At 43.5% G+C, this 19,960-nt stretch overlaps 2 protein-coding genes across 4 annotated transcripts in view; one reads left to right on the forward strand and one right to left on the reverse strand.

Moving 5' to 3' along the window:
* Positions 1–1,405: 1,405 nt before the first annotated feature.
* On the reverse strand, positions 1,406–13,409 carry RBM45 (RNA binding motif protein 45). Of its 2 annotated transcripts, none has more exons than XM_079310374.1 (10): positions 13,089–13,409; positions 11,708–11,830; positions 11,456–11,582; positions 9,690–9,800; positions 9,170–9,349; positions 8,166–8,295; positions 7,841–7,937; positions 7,309–7,475; positions 5,418–5,614; positions 1,406–1,734 (listed from the first exon to the last, which is right to left on the reverse strand). In XM_079310374.1, the coding sequence occupies exons 1-9, from the start codon at positions 13,365–13,367 to the stop codon at positions 5,422–5,424; spliced, it is 1,407 nt and encodes a 468-aa protein (XP_079166500.1). In that variant the 5' UTR covers positions 13,368–13,409; the 3' UTR covers positions 1,406–1,734; positions 5,418–5,421. The 2 variants fall into 2 exon arrangements, with proteins under 2 accessions (XP_079166500.1, XP_079166501.1); XM_079310375.1 differs by lacking the exon at positions 1,406–1,734 and adding an exon at positions 3,949–4,623.
* A 4,577-nt stretch (positions 13,410–17,986) lies between these two features.
* The window catches only part of PDE11A (phosphodiesterase 11A), a 103,765-nt gene continuing 101,791 nt past the window's right edge, over positions 17,987–19,960 (forward strand). For both annotated transcript variants that reach the window (XM_079310317.1, XM_079310318.1), the window contains exon 1: positions 17,987–19,233. In XM_079310317.1, coding sequence (XP_079166443.1) covers positions 18,412–19,233 — 822 coding nt within the window. In that variant the 5' untranslated portion in view covers positions 17,987–18,411. The remainder of the gene's footprint in view (positions 19,234–19,960) is intronic.

The following is a 19,960-nucleotide window of genomic DNA, read 5'->3' on the forward strand; positions in this document are numbered from 1 at the left end:
TCTCTCCATGTTCACAGAACACGATTGATGCTTTCTGAAAATACTGGACTCATTGCACACACTGACTGTACAGTTGTGGCTGCAAAGGTGCTGCCTGACAGTTCTGGAGTTTGGCATTTATGGCAACCTGGTCAGAATTACTTCCCCTGTGCAAATCCAGAAAATTCTCAAATGCTACTTGAAATTTACCAAAAAGGATGGGGAAAAAAAAACCAAAACAAACCGACCAAAAGCAACCATATAAACAAACAGAAAACCCAACATACTGACCCCAACTGGAACTTTTTCAGGGGAGCACAGGAGAAATGGTAACCCTCCTTATAACCAACCTTTGGGCTAGAGTCAGAGACAGGATGCAATTCTTGAGGCTCATCCATAAATCTGTTTTTTTCACTAATTTTTAACAGCTACACCAAAGTAAGCAGGAATTTTCCAGCCTCTTTAACCATGCAGCCCTTAATTAATTCTGTTCCTTGTGCTGAATGAAACAACTGCACTTGGGGAAAAGAGCTGCTGGTGAGCCATCAAGAACTGCTTTCTAACAGGTGCTACTGGAATAGAGGGAAGGAAAAGGTTTCTCAGGCAACCTTTACTCTGCAACTTGCTCCTATCTGAACATTTGAATTCTAATATTCTTTTAAAAGAAGAAAAACTGTGGTTTTTTAAATACATGTTTTGTTACTTCTGAACCAACTCATGAAGGGACCATATGGGAGATGCTGAGAAGCAGGAAGCACCCAAGGGCATGCTTCTCCTCTAGAGTGCATACAACTAGAATTCCTCAATTTCATAGCATATTTTAATAACCAGGATATTTCCAATTCAACACGTAGTATACAGGAATACACAGAAAAGTAATGGCATTTGAAAATTATCTGCGCACATACTTATTTGAATTATCATCATTTACTCTCCATCAGTGTCAAAATCATCCTGCTGAAAACTTGACTTGTTCACCTCACACTTGAATATATGCATTGAAAGCTTTTGAAAAAAACCAAACATTTCAACCTCTCAAAACTAACAGAAACAAACCCACAGCCCTAGACTCCACAGTTTACCCCCAGTAATAGCCAAAAGATCTCAGGATAAGAAAGCACAAATATAAGAAGTTTTGGTAGTCTGACAGTCAAATGTTTCTTTCACTAAACAGCATAATGAATCATTTTAGCCCAGAGCAGCAAAATATTTAAGAATGTACTTTGAATTATTTTCTTGATTACAGCTATTTTCTTAAATCTAGATTAATACTGTCATATAGTTATTAATACTGTCTGATAGTGACTGATAGTTACTTCCTTTTCTTTGAATTTACTGTTGTACTTCACTTTTCAATGCAATTTGGATCATGAGAGATGTCTTCTATTTTAACAGAATCTGAATCATTATCAATTAAGCAGTCAAGTCAGGAAATGCTGGCTCCTTTATTTCCTCCATTATTGCAATTTCCATCTTATAGGAAGGATTCAGGTAAAAACAAGAGCTATTTCTGTAATACAAGGTTAAATACTATTACAAGAACAACCACCAGTTTACAGTTTTTAATGCCTACATAGTTTTCAAAACTGCAGGTCTGCATATTCAGAAGGAAAAAGGATCGTAGAGAGATCAACTAAGTAACAATTAACAAAAAAAAAGTTGTCACTGAAAAAAAGTTGTCACTGTCCACAGGAACCATGTCTAGTCACGTTTTCAGTCAGTCAGCTAGCTGAGGGTCATGTCATTACTTAGTTTCTGTAGAAAAAACACAAGCACAAAAATAGTATCAAAAAGCAACATACTTATTTTTATTTTAAAGTACATATTATAAAATATAGTAATTACAACAGCATATAAGGCTTTCAATATCTTAAGAATAATATTAAAGTTCAGTATTATAAAATAATATAAATAAAATGTATTATAAAAAGATAAATAAATAAAAATATGCCTAAATATTATATAAATATGCTTAAATGCTTCTCTAACTTTTAAAGAAGTACCTCTTTCCCTGAGCAGTGTGTAAAAGCCAGTATTTTTTCTGCAGTATACTGTTGATACAAAATACAGCTATTTTTTTCAATGTGTATCACAACTATGAAACAATTATTTTTTAAAAACATTCTTGCAGAGAAGTAAATCATTAAAATATATACATATTAACATCAGTATTTTAATAAATGTTTAAATTAAAAAATCAATTCAAATGAAAGCAGAGACACAGGACTTCTTCCAGACAAGAATAATGAAAGACAATAATAACCACGTATTTTATGATAGAATAAATGTTTTTGGGTTTTGTTTTTTTTTCAATTTAGCCAGTAACTAAGTAATTATTTAAAACATCTACGTTTTTTCATCAAGGGAAAAATTTAATTCATCCATTTGCTGTGGGTTGAAGTCAATCAGCAATGAGTATTAAAAGTGACAGAACTCAGCTCCAGGTAGCTGTGTCTGGCATTTCTAACACAATGCTGGCTAGAAACTCTGCTTTCTAAGGACCATGTGAGAGCTTTAGAAAGACATTTTGGGTGAGTTTGGGTTTTTTGTTTTGCTTGCTTGTGGGTCTATTGTTTTACTGGTTTGGGAGGGGGGAGTTTCCAAGGGTGGGAGTGGTATTTAAATAGAACTACTAGGTAGCAATGAAGAGATTAACTTGAAAGCCACACTGCATTCTCCTGACAGATTGCAAATTCTTTCCTTCCTCTTCTATTTTTGAATGACACACTGTAACTGGGGTCAGACACTGCAGTGAGCTTTTAACAAAATACTAAAATTAGCACAAAGCCTGAGTGAAGAGCACAAGGTGGTCAAAAGCAAGATTTTTAAGATAGGTCTGCTTTTAGCAACTGCCTGAAGTAGACACTGTGGTCTTCTCAAGCCTAAACTGATTTAAAGCAAGATAGTTTGAAGTGATTATTTCAGCCATTAACATTTATTTAGGGGATAAAAGGGGACAACCTCACACTCAAAAAAAAATTGAAGTGGTGAAGAGAACTCTACTGGTCTGTATTTGCATCTTTGCTCTGCTACTTTTAACTATTCACATAAACAATTGAATTTCATTGACTTGTAGGAGAACTAGAGCCTGTAAAATTCATTAGGTGGATTGGTTCAGAATATTAATAGACATGTATTCAAATTTGCCTGATAAACAAAGTTTGTTGCAAGGTAATAGAAATTTCTCATAGTCAGAAGTTTGCATTGCAAAAGCATTATGAGTAGCAACTGTTCCATAAAGCCTTTTTTCAGAAACAATTTTGTAAATCGTATTTTAAAAAAGACTATTTGCATAAAAAGGTGTTGGGGCAAAACTTGAAATGTGTTAAAAAATAAATATTTTATTTAATTATGCAATTGAATGACATTTCTTTTCATATAGATACTAGAATTCAAATGTCTTATAGTGAATTTTCACCAGAAAACCTTGTATTGAAAAGATGAATTCAGAAACCCAGTCACTTTGTTAGAGATGAAAGGCAAGCAGTGCAACAGGACTTTAGAAAGGATTTTTTAATTAAGAGGCAATGATTTCCTTAAGTGAAATCTCACAGAAGTTTTAGCTAGGAAGGTTCTTTCCTACAGCTAAAATGAAAGTTAGTATTCTCACATCTTAAAAAAAACCAAAACTACTTCAGAGCAAGAGAGAATTGCATCTCTTTTCACATGAACAATTTAACACTTTAATTGAAAGCAAAATATATGCCTCCAATTTATTGCAAAGCTTGTCAATCAGACCAGTGCAAAGTCAGGCAGTGGGAAAACCACTTACATGGTAAAGCCCTTTAGAAAGGCAATCTTTCCTTTTAGGTATCACTTCATTTGAATTTGAGAAACCAACTAAAGGACAAATGAACAAGTAATTCTGTCTGTCTACCCTGAAATGAGACAGATGCCAAGACATCCTGCTAAGAAACTTGGAACCAGGAAACTGGCATATAGAAAAAGGTGAGGATAAATAACTATTCTAATTTTTGATGCATTTTCTATTTACACTACTCCAGCAAAAAGTACACAAGGCAGACCTGGTATTATATTACCCTTCACATCATAGTTATTCCTGTAGGGACACAGAGGCTGGGCTTTTATTGCTGAAAGAAAAAGTCACATTAAAAACAAACAAAACGTTGTACAAAGATAAGAGCATGGGTACAGGTTACTTAAAATTGCATTCACCAGAGCTGGTGATTAAAAAAAAAAGTTCCAATTTAGTTTTAGTTATAATTCCATGCAGAAAAAGAATGCCCAAAATTCCAGTTTATTAAAACAAAAGTTGTGTATAAAAACTAAGGCCATGTTTAGTATCTGCTGCTTATCAAAAGAGCAACATGGAAATCCTTAGAAGAAAAATAGAAAAAGAACACTTTGGGCCAAAGCTTTCTTTGGTCATTGTAACTCTGGGGTCACAAAGAACATCTATACAAAGAAAGGTACAAAGAGTGAAGCTTAGAAGGAAAATACTGATACAAAGACAGTCATGTGGTTTTTTCTGAATTGGTTAAATCAAAATGTCATGTCCCCTCAGAAGATAGTATGGTACTGGAAATATCTGGAAGCTACAGTAATATTTGAGAGTTATTTTGTAAAAAATAGGGCTTAGGCTTTTCACCCCAACTATATTCTCCTTTGGCAATAGTTCTAATGCTGAAAAAAATGAAGATAATTTAAAAATTTGATGAAATGCAATATAATTTGAAGGAAAGTTATGTTTTAAAAGAAACTATTGAATTTTGGTCCCTGAAATCAGTAAGATACAAAACATATCTAGTTTAGCCAGCTTTCACAGGCCATAAGCATCAAATAATAAAGTTCTCAAACTAATTATCTCAATTCCTCCACCACAGGCTCTCCTATATTTTTCTGCACTATCACATATTTCAGCTACACCTGACTTCTGAGAACACAGATGACTCCAATATCCAAAACTTTTCGTTTCACCTGATAATCTTACCTGTTCCCCACACCCTTTTTTTATTTAACCCTTCACTCCTCTGCCCTTCAAGGGCTCAACTTTTCATCTTTAACTAATGCCACTGAGGGCATGTGATAGTAATGAAAAAAAGGCACACACAAGTTTATGTCTGTTTCATTGTTTATTTTTGCATACTCTTTTCAATGTCAACTGATTCTCCCAAGTTCAAAAGCAATATTCCTATGAACATCCAGATTTGATTTTTATCAACTGGTTCATTTTTTTTCAAGAACTATAAAAATTGATTTTTACAAAATAAAGTGCACGTGTGTATATACAAGCACACAAATATATGTGTGTGTATACACACACAGATATATCAAAAATTCTATTTCAATTTGCTAGCTAAGAAGAGATTTAGAGTTCACCATTATATGTTTGTATCTAAGTTCAAAATCTTTGCCTGTCTCAATTTTAGGTGGCTGGAGTTGAGGTTAGTAAGAGCTCAGGCAGGGTGGGTACTCACCTGCTCAGTAAGTTCTCTGGCGCTTGCTGGGCTCCTCCGGGGGCGAGTCTGCCAGTCTCACTTTCAGCCTCACCCCATTCACAATCTTGCCATGCAATGCAGTTATGGCCTCACTGGCACTTGCTCTGTCTGCAAATTTTGCATAGGCCACATTTTTTCCAGTCACGAGATAAACACTTATCAATTGTCCAAAACGACTGGGAGGGGAGGAAAAAAAGAAAAGGTGACTTATAGATTTTCCTGCACTAATCGCCAATGTGAAGCACATATGATTTTGGTTAACTGCAAAAACAGTATTTTTGTATCTATGCTCCCAATTTGCATATTTCCTTCTCTTGATTTGGGCAGAAGTATAAATGAACACCAGAAGTTCACAGATGTTTTCTGTAAAATATTACAATAGAACAAATATCAGTGGTTTATCTCTTATTTAAAAGAATCTGGACAGCTGATCAATATCACAGCCCCCAAACACTAAATGGCACCAAAAAAAACAAAACAAGAAAAACCTAGACCAACCAAAAGTAAGACATACACACCCAAGCCAGCAGATAATTTAGAAGCTAAATCTGCATCTCACTTTAATGAACTTGCTCAGTTGTGATTAATCTTGCAAAAGGTCTCACTGAAATGACTCAGAAAACAAGCACTACAGCTTCAGGGAACAGAGACTCCCAAGAACTCAGGAGATTCCTAGACAGATCCTTAAAAATTTTTTTTAAGTAGTCTGCTTGCTTCTCACTGAAGTTATACTGAAGTGTCAAGACTCTTGGTCCATAGCCTTTTCCTCCTCCAGCATCTGATTAAGGAATCCACTATATCAAATAGTTACAATTTTGAATTTTACACAAAATGTTTCACACAAAATGTTTTCCTCTCCTGGTGCTTTTAAAATATTTTAGCTTTCCAAAGATTCATTGCAAATTCGCGTTATTAGAAAAGGGAAATGTCTCTTTTTTCAAAAGTATACTACAAATTAATAATATAAATTACTGGAGAACTGCTAATTACAAAGGTTTTTAAAGATGGCAAAAATTGTCTCAAGTCTTTGCTCCACACAGAGAGAGAGAAAGAACAGCTGAAACAAGAGTTAGTAGGATGCAAACCATTATAATGCATCAGAAAATAAACAACACCCTAACCTTGTTCCCCCGAGGTTACTGTGGAAATCAAAATAGTTAAATGCCTTATAAAAATATGTAAAAGAAAATGCAAAATGAGTAAGGAAATAGTAACTGGAAGTACTACATATTTTGGTTAAAAATCTGTAGAAGACTAGACATTTTACTTCAGATTAAGTTAATTGATAAAAAAGCTGCTAGACTGATGATACTGGATCTATGCTTCAACATTAATCCTGTTGCTACAGAGCCAGGTGTGACACAAAAGGCACACTGTACTTCAGAAGACTGATATCTGTTTATTACAACAGTGCACTCTGTTTACACAGACTGTAAACACAGTTTACACTGTCTTCATTGGTCACAATTAATCAACATAATCATTGGCGGAAAGTTCTCCACCCCTATTCTTCCCAGGACCTTTCTAAAAATACTTTCCATAGCTATGGGATTTTTATTTTCTAGTTATCTCCTCTTTCTCTTCTTGGTCTCCATGCCAACAGCCTTGGTCAGAGAATAATTCTCAAAACAAACCTCATTTATTAACCCTCTCTAACCCACAGATCAGCTGTGAGTCTTACTATAGAATGCCATTACACACTTCTTTCAAAAACTAACTGTTCACTTAAGATTCATTGGTTACTGTGCACTGCCTTTTCTGGATAGAGTTCTTAGGCCCTGGGTGGTTTGTTTTGGTTTTTTTTCCAAGATTTACTTTCAATATTTCATAGTTTGTTTCCTTTTTGTTAGGGAGTACAACAGAGTCTTACCAGAACACATCCTCCAATACATTTACAGGTAAAGGATGGGGATGAAAAAGTATGAAAAGCCTTTCTTTCACAGCAGTGTCAGGTGGAACTTTTTTTTTGGGTGGTGGAAGTATGGCATCTGTTTGGGGCTGCAGCAACTGTGGGCCGGAAGTTCCTCCAAATGTTTGCTAAAACAAGGGAAAAAAATGCAAGTATAATTAAACTAGTGGGGGGGTGGGGGAGAGGGGCAGAGAAAGTATTTTACCTTTCTTACCATTTTTGTTCCATCACAAATAATTTTTTGTTCCATAAATAGGCCCTGTGAGTTCTAATCTTCATTACTTTATTTACTTATTTCATTAAGTTGGACTGTAAATTCAAGTAAGGTCAGGCATCTTTTCAGGAAATAAAAAAGCACCAACCAGCCAGAGGTATGTCTTAAAAATGCAGGACAGTTTTCAGAAGCAAGTGAGCAGTTATCCTTTATTGGTATATGTGAAGTTTCTTACAACAATTCAGAAGAATATCAACACCATCCATGATTTGAACTTACAGGGGGTGACCTGTACTGCTGAACCATCGCGCTGTTACTGCGCAACGCTGATGACACCTGGGCTGCCACCAGCTGTGTTGCCATTTTCCTGATAAGGCTGCAAGCAGAAGTGATAATAAATTACTTCAAAGAAAGAGCTAAGTTACAGTCATCTTAAATTTAGCAAAAAAAAGTGAGTTTTAATACATATCAGAAATCTAGAAATCTGTAACGCCATGTAGATAACGAAAATCAAGACAGGCTAACATTACTTCTTATGTTAAAAATGTGTTTATTATATGTTTTGCTCTCCAAGACACAACTTACAACTTTGAGTTGTACTTACTCTGAGCTATCATTCCCATCTTCTAGGAAAACAACAGTCAGTCGATTTCCAGTAGGATACTCAAACCCATGTAGTTTGTACTTGGCATATATAGCAGAGGCAGCAGTGCTGTACTGAATCACAGCATACCCTGCAAGCACAGTGCACACAGCGTCAGCAGGAAACAGGCAAATCCTCAGAAAAAACTACACTCACACAAGCAATATATTTAAACTGCACATCAGTTATAGATGACACAAAATTCTTAAGTCTTTTTAGCACATATTATCATTTCATCACTTTCATTTGTGAAGGAAACCAGTGAAATTTATTTAGTGACAGATGAGCTGTATTTTGCTGGCTTGAAAAGCTGGCAGTAAAACCATACAAGTAAAAACATGTCTTCCTCACTACTCCAGAACTAATAACAAAAGGACACATAGTTTAATTTAAAAATACAGTTATCCCATCAATGCACAATTTCAAGAATGTGAAGTTAAAATGTAACTTTCTAAATAATCTACATTTCAAGTTACTTTGAGAAGAGACCACTTCTGTATTTGTCTCAGCAGCATTAAAACAAGATCGAAACCAAACAATCTTTTAAGAAAAAACATGATCCATTTTGAAATTATCTAATCCCATTTACCCATGTCAACTTCTACACACATATATTTCAGAATAAAAACTTCAAAATATCTGTTTAGAGCACATTTTAATGTCTAATAATTTCTGAAACAACTTCATTTATTCTGCCTCAAACTATTAATTTGACCAAAACCCACTTATCATTACTTTGATTCCGTCCTTCTTGAGTTTTTATTATCTGAAAGCAAAGGTATAAGCCTTTATTGGCTATGTGTAAACAGGGGTTCAAACAAATTTGGTTGCATGCAGTGACAGTAGCAACCACTGATTGTTCCCAACAAGTGAATTGTATTTTGCGGTACAAATTAATTGAAATACAATTACAATGGATTCTTTTCAGATAAAAAAAGTCAAAAACCTTTTGTGCTTTTACTTACCACTATTGGTATGAGGGTCTCGCTGAACGTCACAATATTCCAGACCTGGAATTAAATCGAAGAGGGCGAACAGCTGCTCTTGAATAAAGGGCAGCCGAGATATCACCGACAGGCGTTTGGAGACTGGTTCTTGAACTCGGGTCTCAGCTTTGTCAAAGCTACAAAATTCTGGCTGCATACCTGAAGAATCAACAAAATAATTTGAGTCATCATACTTGCATGCCTTTATTTCATGCATAGGTTGCATTTGACTTTTAAAAGTAATCCAAGTCAATTATATGCTAAAGGTGACATGTTGATTTCGCCAGTGCAGGTCACAAAACAATTGGCCAACCAGAGCAAAGAGAGCCATAAAAGTAGAGAGATGAAATGCCTGGCTAGTTTCTAACTTCAATATTCAATCTACTAGAGAAGTGTTGACCCAAGCATCCATCAGCTTCCCTTCCTCCAAACCACATCATTACTTAGTGACCATACTGTAGACTGCAAATCATTTTTAGTGTAAAAAGCTGTGACTTACAAAATGGAAGTGTATTTCCTCTTAGTTCTGGTCTCATGCTATTACAGTAATAATCATGCTCAAAAGACTCAGACGATTTATTTTTAGGTTCAGCCAAAATGGCCTTGTAGCCTGAAAGAGACAACCACACACAAAACACTTCAGAACACCTCAGTTATCTGACAAAGCCCATATTTTCCAAGCTCCATATTTAGAAACATTATTCCGAAAACCCAGTAAATACTGGCTTTAGTGGAACAACTAAATTTTAACTCTTGAAGTCTGCCCTAATTATTTTGTTAAAGTTAACGGCTTTCAAATTGAATTACCCCTGCTCACAAGTTAAGCATGACAGAGGCCAATTTCCATGAGAGTGACTGAGCACTGGCACAGGTTGCCCAGAAAGGCTCTGGAGTGTCCATGCATGGCGATATTCAAAAGTCACTTGCACATGGTCCTGGGCCACGAGTATCCAGGTGACTCTGCTTGAGCCAAGTGGCTGAGCAAGATGACCTCCAGAGGTCCCCTCCAACTTCAACCATTCTGTGATACTTAGCAAGATTCTGACATGCTCCAAAAGTCATCTCCTGAACTTCTGTGCTAAGACAGTAGTTTATGTATGTTTTACACTGATCTAGGCTATGCTCTTATGAAAGAAAGAGGTATTACACATTCAAGCTATTTGACTAATTTAATTTTAACTTCACAGCAAAAGCAAAATAAAATCTGACTGCTAGGATATCTCAGGCTCATACTCCTATGCACAAGTATAATTTTTGTTGAACTGTTTATGACAGATAAAATGCAGAACCACCACACATATTACTGAAGAAAAAAGAACCAAACAAAGCCATTAAAACAAATCAGAACAGACAACCACACCCCACGTTGCTTCATATTTGTGATTAAGCAACACTGAAGAGGAGGTTGAACTGGAAGACTGCTGTTAAGCTTTTGGGGAAATCTTGCTTTTCCTGGATGAGCAAACCCAATTCCCTCTGCCTCTCCTCTGAAGTCCTGTGCTTCCAGCTCCTGACATTTTTCCACTAGCCTCACAGAAATTTATGAACGTTTGGTACTAGAGCATTAATAGCAAATTACAGAATCACAGAATGGTTTGGGTTGGAAGGAAACTTACAGATCACTGAGTTCCAACCCCCTGCCTTGGGCAGGGACACCTTCCCCTACACCAGGTTGCTCAGAGCCCTATCCAACTGGCCTTGAACACTTCCAGAGACTGGACATCCACAACTTCTGTGGGCAACCTGCTCCTGTGCCTCACCAAGTGGCTGGTAATAAATAAGGCAAGTCTTTCACTCTGCAGGAGATAAATCATGACACTAAACAAAAACAAGCACGCTCCTCCCAATTTCAGTTAGCATGAATTTGTTCTTAAATACATGTAATCACAACATAATCCCTAAAATAATTAATTTTATATCAAACAAATTTGATCAAAAATGCCTGTTTGCAAGAACAAATTAAAATATTTTCCTGTGTATGAAGCCTACACTACAGACCAATAATAATGCATGAAAGAAAACTCTGTCCATTTCCAAACTGTTCTCACAGATCCTACTTGCAGTCTGGTCCTGCAAAAACATAATCAGGTGATTGTTCTCACTGAATGTTAAGAGTGCTATTATTTATTTGCAATAGAACTTTGTCTCAACATGTTTCTGCATCATGAATAATTTGCCTGCAAACAAAAGTAAAAATTAAAGGTATGTTATGATGATACACACTTATTGCAAAAACACCCTTAAAGAATTCACTCAGATTCTTACTTCGATCACACTCTTCAATTGCTAGGGCAGCTTGTGATGGTTTCAGGTACCTGACATAGCCCAAACCTTTGCTTTCCCCAGTCGTCTTGTTCTTAATAATGCTGCAATATTCAATGTCTCCATACATCTAGAACAATTAAAAAACACGTTAATTTCCAATATTTGAAAACCATGAGAAGTTCCACGTGCTGAGCCCTTCTAATGCATTTAGTAAAAGGCATTTTAAAATAACAACAATCAGCAAATCAGAACCTTAAACTTCTCTCGCAGATCCTCCTCCGTGTAGGTTTTTGGTATCATAACAAAGATTCGTGTAAGCTCCTCATCTTCAAGATCTCGGTGGCTTCCAGAAGCTCTTGACTGTGCAATAAATACCTAAGAGAATAATTACACAGACACTAATTACTGGTAGAAGGGTTTAAGACACGTACCAACAAGCAAGTGAAATAGTTTAACTGTCTTTGCATTTATTGTTCACATAAGCTGGCCTTCTCAGCAGGCAGAGAAAAGAAATCTGTGACCACCTGTGATAAATGACCTACAAATGTAATAAATCCCAAACAGGACGGGAGCCAGAGAAGTTCCTTACTGGGGATAACGAGGCATGGTGAGAAATGCCACTGCTGATTCAGCAGCAGTGTCAACACCACCAGTGACACCATGAGGAAGCAAAGAATGCAATTACTGTCACAGACCTAGTACAGCAGCAGTAGAAACAAATAAGCAAGTGAGCAAGCAAGAAAGTCTAGCAGCTTAATAAAACCTGAACTGCTACTGCAATTCACTGCTCAGCTGGGCCAAAGTTTACAGGTCTACTGCTCGATGAAGTATCATAACTTCTCATATCTGTGACTCTTAAAATATTTTGTAGTTATTGAAATAAATTTCACGTCAAAAATGCACACCAGAAAACAACCAAGATAAAAGCCCAAATAAATCACAAACAAAAATAAACAAAAACAGGAAGCAAAATCAAAACAACCAAGTAAGCAAGACACAACTTTCAAAGCAAAAGCAGCAACTGATTTCACAGAGCTCTTAATTTATTTTCTAATAGTCATGCAAGGGCGTGAGGAATCAACTAAGATCTTTTGGCTTCTGATGGCAAGCTCTTCAGAAAAGATTTCACTGACTGAATTGTACTGTCAAGTGAAACACATAGCATCTTCTTTCACTCTTTAAACTAATTCATACTTTCTTAGTATTTGGTGAATAGGAAAACAAATCAGGAAGATGAATAGCGATAGAACAATTCCATAAATTTAAAAATAAAAAAAAAAAAAGCTTTAAAAAGGGTTCACAAGCTATAAAACCATATAAAACACAGAGGCAAAGACAGTTCTATTTATTCCTAACAACACTTAAAATATACAAAAGCATCTTTGTCACAAGCAGCCCCTCGCTTCCCGGCGCGGTATTTCCCGCAGGCCTGCTGCAGCTCAGGCCCCCGCTGGGATCCTGGGGAGCGAGCAGGCCCCGAGAGGCCCGAGAGCCGCGGGGCGGACGCGCCCGGGAGGGCCGGGCCTGTTCCGGCAGCGCGGCCACGCAAGGCCGGGGCTCGGGCCGCTCCGCCAGGCCGGGCCGGGCCCGCCCGCGGCTCCCGCCGCCCCCGCCCCGAGCCCCCCGGCCGCACCTTGATGGGCTTGCCGTCGGGCACCAGGCTGCGGCCGTGCATCTCCTCCATGGCCCGGCAGGCCTGCGAGCTGCGGGCGTACTTGATGAAGGCGATGCCGCGGGACTCGTTGGTGCGGCGGTCCCGCAGCAGCCAGATGTTCTGGAGGTCTCCGAAGGGCGAGAAGCGCTCCCGGAGCAGCGCCTCGGTGGTGTCCTTGCCCAGCACCACGAAGATGCGGCTGTTGGGCGGCTCGTCCAGGCACTCGGCCGAGAGGCGGACGCCGCTGCTCTCCTCCATGGCGGGGCCGCTCCGGGTACAGCGGGAAGTGCAGCCCCGCCCCTTCCCTTATCTTCCTTCCCTTCCTTCCCTCCCCTCCCTTCCCCTCCGCCTCCCGCCCCGCCGCCCCCGAGCGTGCCGGCCGGGCGGCGCGCGTTCTTCCTGTTGTTTTCCACGAGCAAATTAAACATGCAGAAATCCCCCCTCTCTTTCACATAAGCTGATGTAGTTGTCAAGAAGAAGGACGTGATAATATTTGGATCTAAACGGGTTGTGTTGAAAAAAGTAACATGATGTCTATTCAGGAATATTGTCAGGGCCACAGTGTTGGAAAAGATGGAAAGGACCAAATCTTCGGCTGTAGAACAGGACAAGCTGCAAGATTTTCTTGCTCAGATCCCAACAAAAATAAAGGCAAAACAATGAGGTGACATAAATAAGGTGTAGTGTTGAAGGGGACATACATTTAAAAAAAAATTGGTTTTCTTTAGAGGTATGATAGCCTTGCAAGGATTTACTATCACAACTGTCGACTTTGCAGTAGTGCAGATGAATTTGAGCTACAGTTCCACAGAAACAAAAATCCACATTCCCTGTATTAAAATACTGGTGCAATTTCCAATACTCAGTACACCAGGTCAGAAGGTTTATAGCTTTCCCAGAACACTGTAGTGCCAACGAGGAGACTTCAATTTCTGATTCTGGAGAGCTTTTAGATTTTGTTTGCTGGTCACTACCCTCTACTGGCATCGTGGTGTGCTGCAGTTGTTTTGCTTGACTAAATACTGTCACCTTCTAGTACACTATGACTTTTGTTTTTTCTTGTGCTTTTCACAAAGACTTGAAAAACAGTGGACCATCTAAAAGGGAAAGTGTTCTGTGTGGGTTTCATTGGTTTTGTTTATATTATTGTAATGTAAATTATATTAATTGAATCAAGCTATTAATTACTGTGTCCTGTGTCTCATGGTTTGGGGTTTTTTTTTCTGGTCACTAAAGTGCTTTAGAATTGTGTGGCTTTTTTTTCCCCTGAAATTTCTTGGAAACGTCTTATGACATTCACTTTATACTGGAATTTCCTTCAATATACCATCAGCATATAGTAACTATTTTTTCTCAGTAAAATTGCAGCAAACAAATCCTACAGAAGTTAGTACAAGCTTTTAAAAGAAAGCAAACAAAGTGATATCTAAATTCACTTTAGACAATGGGAAGAGTCAGCTCTGGAGGACAGAAATGTGAACATGTCATTACAGGTATTGCAGAAACCTTCAGTACAAGAGCAGGCTTTTGTTGAAAGAGACAGATTTTAGAAGGTTTGGAAGGAAACAATAATGGTTTTTCACCTTCTGTCAGGAGATTCCAGGAACTGGCTATTGACAACCCTTTTTCTAATGCCCTTCAGTGGAGCACAGCCTTGAGGAATTCAATGCCAATCTCATGTTCATTTTTAAAAACTGTATAAAATTAAATTTGAATCTTCTGGATATTGGAATTACAAAGATATTCACATAGTTTTGTAGCAAGTAGTTGTATATGAAATGATGCAAAGAACTGCAACTCTCCCTAATGCAAAAAGGATTTCTATTTTACCTATTAAAGTATACATTGTGCATTTTATATGATACATCATTTATGCTCCCATCCTCCTGGATTCTACTGGACTGCTTTCCCCTTTCAGACTGGTTAGAGTAACAAAGCATCTCCCCAAATGACAAAATTTTTTCAAGTGGTTTTCCCAACTGTATTTTGAGGAGTGCTATTCTACCACCTTTCTGAACAGAGAAACACACTGCACCTGAGAAATGCACTGACATTTCCCCTTGTGATACTTTTAGGGCATCTAAGGGCATTTTTATATGTTGCACCCAAGGAAACCAGGTGCAACTGGCTAAAGCCTGCACTGCTGTCTGGGTTGGCATTGTACATCCCTGCTGACTAAAGGTGCATCATACCTCAGATGCATCAGATGTAAGCTGTTTGTACCTCACTGCAGCATACCTATAAAACTACAGTGGCAGCACAATCCCGTGGCATTGACAAAACCCATTCTCCTACTTTTTGCCCTCCCATAAAAGACTGAAACTAATCTATCTCAGCAAACACGAGGTTGCAGCCCAGTGCACATTGTGCTTGTTTAACTCGCCCTGCAGACAGAACAGAGACCTCAGTTTTCTCCTAACATCCATCAATGCACACCTGGCCATGCTTCTGAACCTGGTTTTATCCTGACAGCATGTCCAAAGCCTCTGCAAGTTACAGAACAGTCAAACCAGTGTGATCATCTTTGTGACATTTCACCTTTATGTGAATTTCAGACTCCACAGTTCTTTACAGCTGTTACAGTAAATTTTTCATTATGTATTTCATGCAATGGAGACAATTACAGTTTTACTTTCCTCAGTCTTGAGAGATTGTCAATATGCAGATTTCTGTTGCAGTCAAATGCTATGCATAACATTCTAGCAAAATAAACTAAAGATGCCGCAAGACTTTGAAGGACCTAGCTTATAGCTAGCCTTACAGGAACACTAAGTTGCCGTGTTTACATACAGAACTGCTACACAGTAGCCATTTTGTAATAAACACTGGTGTGTGTGCTACAACCAAGCCTTAGCACACCGAGAAGACAAAAATTATTTGCATACAATTATTTCGCACCTAAGGTCCTCGCTTGAGAGCTGGGGGTACGCGCCAGGCTGGCCTCCAGCAGCTCACGGGATTTCTTTGTGCAAACGGAGCGTTTGTGCCAGCGCTGCCAAACCGCAGACGCAGCTCGGGCTCGGGGCAGCCCCGGGGGGCTCGGGGACTCCGGGGGCGCGGCCGCCACCGCGCTGTGACAGCGGCGGCACTGCCCGAGGGCTGCGCCTGTGAAACGCCCAGCTCCGAGCGCTCGGAAACGCTCACAGCGCCTTGCCCCGCCGAGACGCGCTGCCTTGTCATACCGAGCTACCTGCATGGAAAGAGCTCGCTGCGTTAGAGATGCGAGCGGCTCGGCCACGACCCCCTAGAGCGTGTCCTCCGACCTCGCCGCTCCCCGCCCCTCGGCCCGCAGCCCACTCGCCGCGGTTCTGCAGCCGGGCGCGCTCCGCAAGTCGGGCGGGGCACGGTGCGGCGGCCGGGAACGACTCTTCCCCGCCGCCGCGCACTGCACAGTGCCGGGCTGGCTCCCGGCTCCCGGCCCCCGGCCCCCTCCTCCGCCCCCCGAGCGCCGGGGGCTGCTGCGGGGGCTGCGCCCCCCGCCCCGGCTAACCGCGCGCCTGCGCGCCGCCCCCGCTGCCCCATTGCCGGTGTATGCCGGCGGCGGCGGGGTTTCTCAATGGAGAGCCCGTCCTCCTGCGGCAGCATCCCTGCGCGGCGGGGAGAGCCGGAGAGCTCTACGAAACCCCGCCGAGAGCGGCGCCCTGCCGCCACAGCAGCCCGGGACCTGCACCGGCGAGGACACCGAGGCTGGGAGCCGAAATCCTTTGTCTGTGGCTTCGTAAGCTGCACAAACCGAAGCATCTGCACGGAGCTCCTGAGGGTCACCCCCACTGCCGCGGGAGACGCGGCCGTCCTCCGGGACGCGCACGCAGCCCTTCTCCCCCCCGACACCCTCGCAGCAGCCTGCGCTATCGACACGTGTCCCAAAAGTGCTCCCCCTCCTTGCGAGCACTGCCCGCCCCCAGCGCCGTAAGGGGATGCTGCAGGGACAGGGTCCCCGGCAGGTGGGAATCTCGTTTGGTTGAGGAATAGCCCGTGTGTTTTCCCAGCCACCCGCACTTCCATTCATGAATTTGTGAAGCCGCTTTCATTCACTGTTTGGTGAGCGCATGAAAAACATTTTCACGTGTTAAGATCCATGACTTGTTTTTTCAATCGCTTATGCGTAGGCATTGATTTAGCAATGAAAACTGCTCCACGTGCGCATAAAAATAACCCTTGTCCGTCTGCCGGCGGTGGGTACGGCCGGTTTCCGTCGGGCAGCCGGTGATGCCCGAGCGGACACCCAGGAGCGCCTGGGCGCGCCCGCTCCCGCCGAGCTGCCCGGGAACAGCGGCTTGCGGCAGAGAGCCCTGGGCGGCTGCGGGCGGGCAGAGCCGCTGCGCCCCTCGCACCCCGCGGGAGCCGGGCACGGTCGGGGCTCCGCACGGGTGAGGCGATCCGCAAACAACTCAGTGATTCCAGAAACGGAATTCACTAAGGATTCTTGGAAGGGCTCCGTTTTTCTGCTTGTCTCCTGAATTACTGAAGCAGCTCAGTACTTCAATAAATAAGAGCTTCAATAAATGAGAGCTCTTCAACGGGAGCGCTCCCATTACCTCCCGCCGCCTCTCCCGCGGGCCGCGGGCGGTAGCCGCGGCGGGGTTCGTCCCCTCCCTGAACGAGCATCACAGACAAAAGGCCCCTCCCTTTTCCCCCGATTTTGTTGAATGAAACTCCCTAGCACAGCTCCCGGCGGCCGGGGGTCCTCCCGCCGGGGAACGCTGCGCTCCCCGCCCGCCCTGCCGAGGCGGCTGCTGCCAGGCAGTGCCCCCCCACCCGCAGCGGGGCTCGCCAGCCTCCCTCCTCCCCGCCTGCCCCCCCGCTCGGCTCACGCGTCCTCCCCTCCCTCCTTCTCAGTGGTCTGCCGGCTGGCTTACGCAGGAGCCGCCGCCAGCACTGACAGCACTTGGCAGAAGGGGTTTGCCCGAGCGCTCCCGGAGCATCTCCAGAGGCGCGGCGGCACCGCCTGCCCGACGCACCAGGGGAGCGGCCCAGAACCGGGAACCCACACCAGGGCTGGAGAAAGGCTGAAAACACGGAAGCACAAAAAATACCTAGAAAAATACGAATACTGCTGTTACTACTAATAATAAAGGGTGGTGGACAGGAAAAGGAGGTCGCGGGGGAAAGCAGAAGGAGAGAAGAAGGAGCGCCGCTGAGGAGGGGCCCGGGCAAGGGGCAGAAGCGGCCCCTCGCCGGGGCTGCCGGCATCCCCCGTGTCCCGGGGCGGCCGTCGGGGCGGCAGAGCCGCACGTGGCGGCGGCGGGGCATGGCCAGCGCGGGAGCTCCCGCGGCCTGAGCCGCCCCCGCCGCCGGCACCATGGCAGCCGCCGGTGATGCCGGCCTCGACGTGGCGGCGGTGGAAAGTTTCCTAGAGAGGCACCCGGAGCTGGTGGAGAAGTGGCTGCAGAGGAAGAACTCGATCCCTAAAGCGCCTGTCGTCCCCGCCGTCCCCGCCGCCCCCGCTGCCGGCCCGTCGGAGGAGCGGCGGAGCAGCGACGGCCCCGGCGGCAGCTGGGGGAGCGCAGGCGGCCCCGGCGGCCCCGGCCCCGCTCCCGGGGGGCTGCAGCGCCGAGCGTCCCAGAAGGAGCTGCGGAAGAGCTTCGCCCGCTCCAAGGCTATCCACGTCAACCTCACCTACGACGAGCATGTGCACGCCCGGGCACAGGAGCCGCTGAGCAGCGTGCGGCGGCGGGCGCTGCTGCGGAAGGCCAGCTCCTTGCCCCCCACCACCGCCCACATCCTCAGCGCCCTGCTGGAGTCCCGCGTCAGCCTGCCCCAGTACCCCCCCACCGCCCTGGACTACAAGCGCTACCTCAAGGAGCACAACGAGCGCCAGTTCTTCCTGGAACTGGTCAAGGACATATCCAATGACCTGGACCTCACCAGCCTCAGCTACAAGATCCTCATCTTCGTCTGCCTCATGGTGGACGCGGACCGGGGATCCCTTTTCCTCGTGGAGGGAACCTCCGCCGGCAAGAAGACCCTGGTGTCCAAGTTCTTCGACGTGCACGCCGGCACCCCGCTGCTGCCCTGCGGCTCCACCGAGGACAGCAACGAGGTGCAGGTGCCCTGGGGCAAGGGCATCATCGGCTACGTGGCGGAGCACGGCGAGACGGTGAACATTCCCGACGCCTACCAGGTAGGAGCCGGGCGGGCTCCCCCGGGCCGCGGCGGCGGGCGCGGACCGAGCAGCCCCCGGTGGCCCGGAGCTGCCACCCTCGGGCTGTCCCGGGGCGGCCCGGCCGGGAATGCCGCGGGGTGCGCGGGGCTGGCGCCACGGGACAAAGCGGGGCAAAGCGGGACAAAGCGGGGCAAAGCGAGGCAAAGCGGGACAAAGCGGGACATAGCGGGACAAAGCGAGGCAAAGCGGGACAAAGCGGGACAAAGCGGGGCAAAGCGGGGCAAAGCGGCTGGGGAAGCCCCGCCTGGGCGGCTGCAGGGGCTGAAAGGGCTCTACAGCCGGCACGGCAGTGGTCTGGATTTCGCAGGAGCCATAGGCGCTTCACGTGTTTCTAAAGCATGCTTTGGAACCTGCTGAAGAAAAGTTAAAAAAATGCTCGTGACAGTCCCAATGATGGTGTTCCTAAATTTCTATCTCAATGTTCCGTGGCTCTCCGCTGCTGAAAAAATCTCATTGCTTTCAAAAGAGCATCTATTTTCACCTTTGTATATGCCCACTCAGCCCACATGGTATGTGTTTTCAAACCCATTCCTAGTAGTGATACAGTCATTGTCCTGTTATTCTCCAACAAAGACTTTCCCCACCTTTTACTTCTTTAGAGGTTTCAGTGTGAATTGTGAAAGTTCTGGCTTCAAGGCAGATATTGACCCCTGGCTTCAGCAGGGACGGATGAGCCTTTGCTCGA

The sequence above is a fragment of the Erithacus rubecula genome (assembly GCF_903797595.1).
Source record: "Erithacus rubecula genome assembly, chromosome: 8".
NCBI classification, from domain to species: domain Eukaryota; kingdom Metazoa; phylum Chordata; class Aves; order Passeriformes; family Muscicapidae; genus Erithacus; species Erithacus rubecula.

Excerpts from the sequence above, each read along its gene's own strand:
- RBM45 (XM_079310374.1), bottom strand. The coding sequence starts at position 13,367 with ATGGAGGAGAGCAGCGGCGTCCGCCTCTCGGCCGAGTGCCTGGACGAG. Across the intron at positions 11,831-13,088 it reads CCGACGGCAAGCCCATCAAG|GTATTTATTGCACAGTCAAG; the intron begins GTGCGGCCGGGG and ends TTATTCTCTTAG. Across the intron at positions 11,583-11,707 it reads ATCTGCGAGAGAAGTTTAAG|ATGTATGGAGACATTGAATA; the intron begins GTTCTGATTTGC and ends TAATTGTTCTAG.